We start from the raw sequence: 10,830 nt of genomic DNA, 5'->3' as shown, positions 1-10,830 counted from the left end.
ATCTAGACCCACTAGACAGGGCTCTGAACCTTTTTTCTTCAATGATTTGTGATCTTCACTGGTGTCCATGGATTACATGAAATCTTTCCACCTTTATCCACCTTTGTCATGGTAGGGAGAACACGTCAATATAAGGGTGGGGTCATCTAAGATGGCACAAGGGGTAAACAGCTGGTCCCTCCACACCTGCGTAAAGGAGAAGTCTCCCTCCTGGGCGCTCCAGGAATAGAGTAAAAACAGACCACAGCCACACACACAAAAAATAAAAGTATTATTTAACCCTTTCCCTGCTGGAAAGCATCTCCAGCCTGGATCTGAAGCAAAAACACTTGAGCCGAGCGGCAACAAACTGGAACAAAAGTGGACACCAGGATAGAAATAAAGCAAAAAATCCTCTAATGTGCCTCTTTATTTAAAGAAAATAAAGACGTTATTTAATCATCTTTCCCAGGCCAAACAAGGTGTTTGCACCTCCAGTCAGTTCACTCTCTTTCAGGGATAGACGTGTACGGTAGCAGAAGAAAAGGCTGATGCTGTTTGTACAAGGAGAAGAGCTCGTCTTGTTGGGTGCTGCTCACACATTCATAGTGCCTGTGCCATCAGGTATGGCTCCAAAGGACCACAGAATTACTAATATTGCACGCTCTCATTTATTCATCTCCATTCTAAACATGCTTTCCTATGTGTGTATGTATACATATTTACCGTATACATACATAGGTATGTACACCTAGGCACACACATAATTAAACATGTATAATTGTACATATATATTTATATAGACCTATAAATTTACATGTACATACATTTATAAAATTTGACACGCACTCTCCCTCACATACGCGCACGCACACAAAATGCGTCAGTGAGTCTATGTTTTATGTACACATGCGCACAGGCACGCACAGCAGTACACATCTCAGACACACATCATATTGGAAAACAAAATAAAAGAGAAACAAAACTGAAAGAAAGAAAGAAAAGTTGGTTCCTATTAAAACAACACCAGGTTGCAATTTGGACACTTTCAATGGATTTCCAATGTTTAAAGCTGTGAAATTCAAAAATATATATATATATATTTATATATATCATAAAAGGAGAAAACAAAACCAAAAAGGCATGGCGCTGCAACATCTGGTCTTCACTGCAGGTAAGTGGTTAATTTGCATAATGTATACAGGTTTTTAGGACTTTTTTTCCCCTATTTTTTTATTTTTTACTTAACATTTCTTTTTTTATAAACCAGAAAAAAAACTAAACTCTACAGAGAAAGTCCTCTACCTGCAGTCTTTTGCTGCTGATAGAGTTTGACATCAAGCTGTACAGCGCAGTCGAAAACATACTTACATCTGAGCTCATTTACAGGTACAGCCATAATCAAGGCACAAAGATCTACAAGTAGATTTGTTTTTCTTTCAATTAAGTTGTACAAAATAATATTACATTTTACAGTCTGTACAGGATAATTCAGCCTTGCACAGTGTACAAGTGAACAAAAACAGAAACCCAACAAAAGACAATACATTTCTCTCTCCAGGCCCGTCCCCCCCTCTCCTCTCCTCTCCTCTCCTCTCCCCATCTGGATCTTTAAGCTGAAGGATGGTCTGTGTGGAAAAAGGTTGCAGGTTGGAGTCCATGGAGGCAGCAGGGCTAAGGTGCAGAGAGCTCAGTCCCTTTTCCTTCATTTAGGTCTGTCTTCATGTCAGAGTGGCGTCCTGGCCCCTCCCGGTTATAATCTCCCGCTTCACACGCCTCTCGGCTGCTCGGTCCGCCCCACAGCTCAGCAAGCTAACGTTGTTACAGGGTAATAAATATCGCGATGCTACATTGTGTCTATGCGTCCTCTGGAAAAAAAACAAAAAAAAACAGCAAAAACCTAAAATGTAGAAGAAAAAAAGTTTTTAAGGAACCTGATGCAAAGTGCATTTTTCAAATCTTCATCCGTTCGGTTTGTCTCCGGCCGCTCCTCTTCAGCGCAGAGAAAACAGCAGGGAGGACGGGAGGGGGGACCGGGCCAAAAAAAAAACCGAGGGAGGGGGGGTTGAGCACACAGGCGATGCTCACATGGCGTTCCTCTGCTGGGCATCCCACACAGCCGCAGTCACCCTCACGGCCTCTACCGAGGTCCGGTTTCCGAGTCTACGCTGACCGGTCCAGGTCCAACCGCAAAAAGGAAAGCACACAGAGAGCCAAAAACCAGAACCAAAATGAGGAGGTATCCCAAGGCTTAGTGGAATGACAAAAATCAAGGCATTCAAAAGGAAAGTTTCAAAGAAAAAGGAACAGCACACAACTTTGCTCCCCAACCTTCCGTCTATGTCGGAGAAATGGGGACAAATCCGAAAAAAAAGTACAAAAAGCAAAAAATTTAAAAAGAAGAGGATTTGACACACTTCAGTAGTACTTCATAGTCATTGACGGGGAGGGAGGGGGTCTTTTCAGAGATGTGGGGTGAGAAGTCAGGGCCGAGGAAGAGGAGAAAAGGTTTGTCAAGGGTGCAGAACGGTGGAGAAGAAGCACAGGAGCTGACAGAGACCGACTCCCATCCATCACAAGAGTTCGTACTGCCGCAGGTGCATTCTCTGGATGATGTCCCGGCAGTCGTTGAACACCCGCCGGATGTTCTCCGTGTCCACAGCGCAGGTGAAGTGGGGGTAGCAGTAGTGCCTGCCGTCATTGCTCGCAGTGCTGATGCGCTGAGAGAGACACATCACAGAACCGTCAGAACACACACACACACAGTGATCAGGCCCGGGCCGCTCCGCTTCACTACACCGTCACCACAAAAGCTCATGCAGCAGCACAGAAGCGTGGCCCCTTCCTGTGACGGATTGCAGGTCCCAGTCGGAAAATCCCACTCGGTTTGAACTCAGCCGAGTGTCAAGAAAACATACTGAAATACTGGACAAATCCAAAAGATCCAGACGGAAACCTAAAGAATACGCACAGATCCTTCAACCCACAAAAACAAGGCTTTTCACCAACTCCTGACACTGTCATGAACCTGACACTCCCGCCAGCCGCCGCGTGAGGGAGGAGCAACAGTCAAAAGCTTTTAGCCTCATCGTATATCTGTATACCTCATATCCACTCAATGCATGGAGGACACAGATGATAGTATTTATTTTGAAGAGCTCTACAAAAACACCGGTAATGACGTTGCTTTAGAATTACTGAAGAAGACTCCCTACAAGGTCGTCTTCTTTAAAGATCTGGCCGGGCTTTATGCAAAAGTGGTCATATGAATGAAATCTGTACAGGACAATGATTGACACCAGTCTACGGCCAATAAGGACGTAGAACACAGTTCGCGAAACAGCGAAAACCCGGATAAGTGAACGGTGATATAGCGAGGGAACCCTGTGCAGCTGAACACGGCAAGCAGACGCAGAAATCCCACATTTACAATGAGCCCATTCTCCAATGCAGATGATTTGCTGCTATCCGTGTAGCTTCCATCACTAACAAATGCAGGAGGATTTGGCTCAAAGCATTTGAGGCGGTTGCAGCAACGATCCACACCGCTATCCTAAAAAGCCAAAGACGCTGAGCAACGCCTCGCCGATGAGAGCAGAGCAGGGAAAGCTGGCTGCTATGGAAACAAAAATGGAGACTCCAAGAGACACGAAGCTCACAAAAAATGCTCAATATTCTCAAAAGCACTAAAGAGCACTAAAAATAAAGCAACAATACAGATAATAATGCTTTTGGAGTTTGTTTGTCGCCATGGCAACAGTGTAAACAACAGCATAAGTCCGTTCACAGAGGAGGCTCCAGAAAAGTCCATTTTTGTCACACACACACACACAAAAAATGGAATCTCCGCGGGTTACATCTACCACACACAGCGGGTAGGAACAACTCCTGCTCATGTGCTCATCTTCACCGGGATGCTAGCACTAACAGTGAAGGTTCATCAGGTTCAACGCCACAAACCAGACATCTCTGCAGGTGAGCAGGGTTGGCGTTTAACGGGGCAGGGCACTCATTAACACCGCTGACGATCGGGGTGGGTGTACTCACAAGGAACTCGTCTCTAATGAAGAACTTGGCTCTTGTGACTCGGGGATCTTCACCAGGTTCAGGAGTTGCTACAGGAAAGAAAATAACAGCAACAAAAAAGTTGTGAGTAAGACAAAAAAGGGGGTAATGTAAGATGTTTGTTGGGCCACAAACCTTCATTTGGTATGGTGTAGCGAGAGTATTCAGGAAAGTAGTCTTCAATTTTGGATTTTCCAGCTAATACTTTCTCAGCAAGCATGTCCTGCTTGTTCAGGAACAAAATCACTGATATAGTGCGTAACCATCTGAAAGATAAAAACACAAAACTTGAACTTTTTATCCATGGGGCCTTTGAAGATAAACAAATCCATCTGACAACTTTTTTAATTTACTAAATTGATAAGTTCACCTGAATTAGTAGGAATCTACACAAACATTTTATAATTAACAAAAAATAGTGGTTACAGAAGCATTTTAGGGTTGTTGTTTTTTCTGCATTTCTGAAAGCAGAAAAACCGTCACATCCATTTTCAACCAACAGCGCTCTAATCCACTCCCGTCCACCAAACAGGATGGAAAGACGAGTTGCCGAGGCAACAAAAGAGGCAGCAGAGAACACAAACATTTCCATCCCAGGACAGATAAATGTCTGAAATGTTGGACATAAACTTTTACTAGAAGGTCTGGGATTGTTCTTGGTGAAATGAGAATGTTGTTGGCCTGCAGACAAATCGACTTCTCTAACTGACCTGTTGTTCCAAATACTGCGAAAAAGGTCCAGGGCTTCCCGTAGCCGGTTGGTGTTGTTGTCTTCCCTTATTACCATGTTGTAGCTGCTGCTGGCCACCACGAAGATGATAGCAGTGACATCTGGAAGCAAAAGCACAGAGTTGATTTCGCCACTTGGCTTTGGAGGCTGGCGGCGTGGGAGGCGTGTCACGAGCGGTGCAGTTCCTCGGCCTTACCGTTAAAGCACTGGATCCATTTTCTCCTTTCATCTCTCTGGCCACCAACATCAAACATGCTGTGGACGAGACAAAACAGCAGGTCAGATCCTCCTCACTGCTGCCCTCTGCTGGACTATCGCTGAAGGTTTGGGAGTGTTTGTTCTGCACTGGCCAGCCTTAAAATATTTATCATCAACAGCAGTGGCCCCCAACTTTTTTAATGTCACACGATATTTTCATGGACCGGCCAGTACGAGGAGGACGCAGGAGTCCAGTCCCCCCCCCTTCCAGTTTCACTCCACATTTGAAGGTAAAACACATCTTCCTCCTCTGTAAAAGATCTGCAGCTGCTTTGTTCACTAGAGTTTGCATTACTATTATGGTCTGTGGGAACAACTGTCAGAATAAATCCATATGGAGTAAAGACTCCTGGTTTCTCCTTCTGTTTCCTTGCAGACTCTTTTCAGGAGAAAGAAACTTTCTAAATATTTTTAAAAAATTTTTTTTTACTTTGCTCGTTTGGGGTCGCAGCCGCTTTAAAGCCCCACTCCGATCATCTTCAGATCTATTTTTGCAGCGTTCTCTGTGGTCTTTTAATTATGATTATGCTGTTTCTAACCTACATTAAAAAACCTGTTTCTTTTATTTAAGGACATAGTTTCTGCAGAGCAGCGGCATTCATTAGAAATCCACCTCTGACTTTGGGGGAAGGGACCGTTGGCACAGAGTAAGCCAGCACTGATTTCCCATCATCTCTTCGCTTACTGTCCCTCAAACCCCAACCTAACATTTCCGATGCAACAGAATTGGCGAGCAATATCAGAGCTATCCAGCCGTACAGTTTAGATCCAGATTCCAGGTCAGAACAGGAAAACAAAGACGTTCATGGATCCGTTTGTCTGCAGGTGGATGATCAGAATGGAGCAGAACAGGGAGACTGTGGCCCAACCAGCGTATTCTTTATGTCACAAATATGATCTTTTTCTATGTTTTTTTTGTCTCCTGCTGAATTGAAATGATTTGAATAAAGAAATACTCAGAAAGACAGTTGTAATCTGCTACAGGAACATTTTAAAACACCATCGTCATTGGAGTTTAAGAAAGTACCGGATGGACTTACAACACATGACTCGGCGACTTGAATGAGTTGGAGAGAATCCGGTAGTTTAAAAAAAAAAAAAACTTCCTTCAAAGTCAAACTAATAAAACAACAGTAAACTGCAGGTCTAGTTTTTTTTTCTCTGTGGCCCAATACCAATTGTCCCACGGACCGGTGGCGGTCTGTGGACGGGGGTTGGGGACCAGTGAGTCTGTTTGCTTTTTAAAATAAGTATTTAAAAGAGCTACATAAACAGCTCAGCTGTGGACATATAAACATAAATCAGTTAATTATAAACACACAGAGAAATTATATTTTGATAGATGTGAACCGAAAATCCCCAATCACTTTAGAAACAACGATGAGACGATCTTGAATTGGCCTTTGATTTATTGGTATAAATGACATTTTTGCATCGGCCGTCACACTAAGCCAGGATCTGTTTCTCCTTCAACACAATTTCTCCCATTAAGACGTTTTTATTTGTTCCTTTTTGTTCCAGCTTTAAAACTGCAACATGGAACTAATTTAAACTTTTGGATCTTTTCCATTTTCTGAGAAAAACAAAATTTCTATGAGTCAATCAGTAGAGTTGGCGGGAAGAACTCAAAGCAAAAAATGTTTCACTTAAAATCCCAACCAACAGGAGTAAAGTGGAGTCGATGACATTAGCCGGAAACCAACCTGGCCTTTGAGCAAAGAGCTTTCATGTGTCCTTATGTAAACAACTTAGTGTCACTGTACTTTGGAATGCGTCGTGGAAAGCAGAAAACACCTTATCATTCTTGTATAAACAGTGTTACGGATAAACCCCTTTCAAAGTAATAAAAGTTGGAAGGTGTGGCTGCATTCCTGTAAACTGAGGCGACGGGTAACAGAGTTTTTCATCTTCACCCCTAAAATACCGACAGGCTCCTCTGCACTCACAATAAAGGCAGATTTCTCCTTCATATCCCCAATAATAATAATAATAATCATAATAATAATCATAATAATAACAATAATAGCAGCTCTGGAGCTGCTGCTGGTCTCCCTGTCAGCAGCAAAGAGGGGATTTCTATGAAAGGTGTCCTGTTGGCTCTGAACGGTGTCAAACCTATCCAGCTGAAAAATCCTGACCTCTTTTTTGATCAATCCCTGGTGATGATGTAATGCTGCACAAAGGCCCGTTTCATCTGCCAGAATGAGACTGTTGTGTCTGCCCCGGTGCAAACAGATCACGCCATTACGTCCAGTTAAACAATATCAAAGAGTTTATGCCAACTGCAACAGGAGGAATCCACTCAGCAGCCATCATCTGGCTCCACAACCACACACAGAAGTCACTTCAAGGACTTTTGCTTTCCAGCTCTGTTTTCTGGCAGTAAACTGCTTGGACTTTAGTGTTTTTTGCCCTAAGAAATACTGCAGTTAAAAAGGAAAACTTATGACATTTCAGGCTCTTAGCACGAGGCAAAGGTAATTATAGCAGAAAACGCCCGAGAGGGCATTCCAATCTGAGATTATTCTTACCAGTGATGCAAAAGGAAGCCACAGTCAAATGCTTTTTTAAAAAAAAGAGAGAATTACTGGAAAAAGCCTGAAGAGCCTCCTTTTAAGAAGTGGGTGACGGCTTTGCAAAGGCAGTTACATGAGAGAGGAGGTAAAGCGGATGTGGACGAGACGGAACAATAACTTCACTGTGTGCGGCAGGAATATGTCGGGATCCATACCGTTGGTGTTTTCGGTGCTTTTGTGGAGATACAACTTTGATTTGATAAACTGTGATCTAAATGTACTGATCGGCTGTTCCAGATGCAGATACGTACTGAAAGTTCACTTTGTCTACTTGGAACCTCGTCTCAAAAATCCCTGAAGTTAACACTCTGCAGCGGAGCAGGTCCTGGAGATCACAGACAGACAAGCAGCGTTTAGTGACACGGTTGGAAAAGCAGAGGTTTTCATGCTTTCATTATCGCTTCATAACCATCGGACTGACCTGGTCTGTTGGTGTGTAGTCGCCTTGTCTTACAGAGTCGATTCTGTCCAGGAAACTGCAATGAAAGACAAAAACTGGTTTAGTTTCAGCTCAAACACATTTTTATGTTACCCAGAAAAACTCAACGTAAAAAAAAAAAAAAGAAGTCATCTTCACATCAAACTGATGAGAATTTTCACAGAAAATATCAATTCCAGTTTTAAAGAAATGGTTAATCCATTAACTGTATCACAGATACATGGAGGCGACAGCCGTGTCTGCTTCACGGCCCGGGTAAAGGCAGCTTCCTGACACAAGAGGGCAGGCCTGCTCAGCTCGGCTATTTTAGTCCTCCCTATCAAGAGTGATTACATAAGGTGGTTATTGTGGAGGTTAGACAGCCTGCTGTTGCCATCTCTTCACTACAGCGAGCATGTGCAGCAGCAGCAGCGGTGGCGGCGGCGGCAGCAGCAGCTGGGCCTGGCTGTAGCTCAGCGTGCGGGCTTGGGACACTGAGCTGGGGATGCGACGGACACATGGTCCTCAGGCCTCTGGGTCGCTGCGAGGGAGGCGTTTAACGCCGCCACTTCAGAGGCCATGTTGAATTCAAACAGAAACTGAAGAGAGTCCAGACAGCTGTGGAGGCTGGTGCAGCGTTTGAAAGGTTTCGAGCAGTGGCAGAAATGAAGTCATCAGTTACCCAAACAGCCAACGCAGAAGGGGGGGGGGGGGCAGCAAGGTTAAAAATTAACTCATTCTGGGTCTCAAAGCAAAAATGTCCTTGAAAAGCACATTAGTAGAAGAGCAAGGGCATTTTTTTTCTGCAGACCTAAATAATCCCACAGCCACATGAATGCATCTCAAACACTCCTGCTAAGGCGCTTGTTGCTTCACTTTGAGGACATTTAGAAAAAGATTTCCACTTCCAATCAGAAACCCTCACGTAGCACCGTCTGCTCCTGATGTAAATCAAAATTACAGTTTACAGGAGAGTCCAGGTTTTGAGTTGACGCAGCGATAAAAAAGATGAAGTACGCTGACTTTATAGTGGAGCATAGGTGGTAGGTTTGGGTTACGTCTTGACAAGATCCCTTCCCAGCATAGAACTGAAGCTGGTGAGTGACTGAGGCGGGTCGAACACACCAGATCCCACATTCCTCGCTCAAACCTTCTAAGAACGTCGCCAAAAAGGCATGAAAGCAGCGGCGGCACACAGGAAACCCGCAGCTATCGTCAGGGAAGACGGTGGCTTAATTTCAGCTTCAGCCCCAAAAGCAGCACACCAACACGCCCAGGCGGGATTAAATAACCAGCAATGAATGCTGCATTATAAAGCATTAGATAACAGCCACGCTGCTCATGTGCTCTGACAACAATGTTTTCATCACACTGACTTTCGGCCTCACACGCTCCACACGAAAGGAGAAGTTGGGCTATTTTTGAAAGAGCCTTTAACTTTCTCACACTCATTTTTAATAAAATCGACTGTATCTCCAGGTGTCGGACAGAGTATGCCAAAAAGAAGCACAATTTTCATGTTACCAAAAAAAAAAAACAAACTCTAAAAATAACATGGAGGATTTCACCCATACTTGGACTTTATCTGGTCTTTAAAAATGATGGAACTTTTAACGTTTTAGGGAACATCAACAAGGTTTACTTGTCTTTGAAGCTCAAAACATCATTTACTCATTAACCTGGTCTAACCCAGCACGTAAAACTCCCACAATTCCCTCCTGTCTTTAAGTGAGAAGCCAACCTTTGGACGGTCTCTACCTTTTGGCCAGATTGCAACACTAAATGATGGTTGGAGACCTCAAAGGTCTCCCAGGCGCAAACCTCCGTGCAGACCAGTTTATGACCACTGCCAGCTTTACGAAGGAATGTCACGATGAACAGTTTGGCAGTTTCACATCACTTCATATGTATTATTTCATTAGTTTAGGACCTGAAGGAGAAGAAAAAAACCAACAAACTTAGACAAGAAAACAACTTTTTTGAAGCGTCTATCTTTTTAGATAAAATATCAATTTATTATTCGACTTCCTCCGAGTAGCGCTGCCGAGTCAGCAGTTCATGAAGACAGAGGTGGTCCTACTGGACAGCAGTTACATCTACAGAGAGTCTACAACGCTTTAAATGGAAAAACTAAATTATTTCACATATCAACACAATAGCATTTTTTTTGTCTTTTTTTTTTAAATCATTTCCCAATAGTTTAAAGAGTTACTAGTTTTATAATGATATGCAGCATACAATCATCATGTTTGTGCATAAGCCCATTAAATTATAGTAATTATATGTTTTATGACATGAAGAATATGGAATGATTTTTTACATTTTTTTAGAGAAAAGCAAACAGTTGAATGTTTTGCTATAGCTTAATTTGAAAAAAAAGAGCAAACTGATGAACATTTGGATTCAGAATAATATTGCAAACGAAGCTAAAACCCTGATTTGAGTTTCTGTGGAAACCAGTGCTGGAGAACGTCACACACCGAGAAGACACAGCAACATATTCACAGAGCAAAAACAGCAGCTCACAGCACCAGTGTTTGAGTATTTTTAGTCCGTCTTCCTCACAGAAACTTAGCTAGGTTATAATTACTGAGTGCTTTGTGACTGCCATGTGATAGAAGTACTATAGATAGAGCACTAGAGATCCAAATATACTTTCCTTACAAACGCAAAAAGAGAAAAGAATGCAGGTCCTTTATTAAAAAAAAAGATAGCAGTGATTTCAGAGCGGCCGTTCAGATAATACCTTATCTGCGGCTGGGTGCAGCTTTTACTGACTGCAGCTCAGCTGCTCGGGTTGAGGC

The 10,830-nt window shown here is 43.1% G+C and overlaps 1 protein-coding gene across 2 annotated transcripts in view; it reads right to left on the bottom strand.

Annotated features, from left to right (window-relative positions):
* Positions 1–391: 391 nt before the first annotated feature.
* gnal2 (guanine nucleotide binding protein (G protein), alpha activating activity polypeptide, olfactory type 2) overlaps positions 392–10,830 on the bottom strand; it is a 48,013-nt gene continuing 37,574 nt past the window's right edge. For both annotated transcript variants that reach the window (XM_023964944.2, XM_023964945.2), the window contains exons 6-12: positions 8,030–8,084; positions 7,860–7,933; positions 4,971–5,029; positions 4,755–4,875; positions 4,180–4,310; positions 4,027–4,094; positions 392–2,699 (exon numbers count right to left, since the gene is read on the bottom strand). In XM_023964944.2, the coding sequence (XP_023820712.1) occupies positions 2,553–2,699; positions 4,027–4,094; positions 4,180–4,310; positions 4,755–4,875; positions 4,971–5,029; positions 7,860–7,933; positions 8,030–8,084 (655 nt within the window). In that variant the 3' untranslated portion in view covers positions 392–2,552. The remainder of the gene's footprint in view (positions 2,700–4,026; positions 4,095–4,179; positions 4,311–4,754; positions 4,876–4,970; positions 5,030–7,859; positions 7,934–8,029; positions 8,085–10,830) is intronic.

The sequence above is a fragment of the Oryzias latipes genome, chromosome 17 (assembly GCF_053564925.1).
Source record: "Oryzias latipes strain Hd-rR chromosome 17, Olatipes_Hd-rR_3.1".
In the NCBI taxonomy this organism is placed as follows: Eukaryota; Metazoa; Chordata; class Actinopteri; order Beloniformes; family Adrianichthyidae; genus Oryzias; species Oryzias latipes.
The sequence above is the reverse complement of the archived record's forward strand: the minus strand, read 5'-3'. Positions and strand labels throughout refer to the sequence as shown.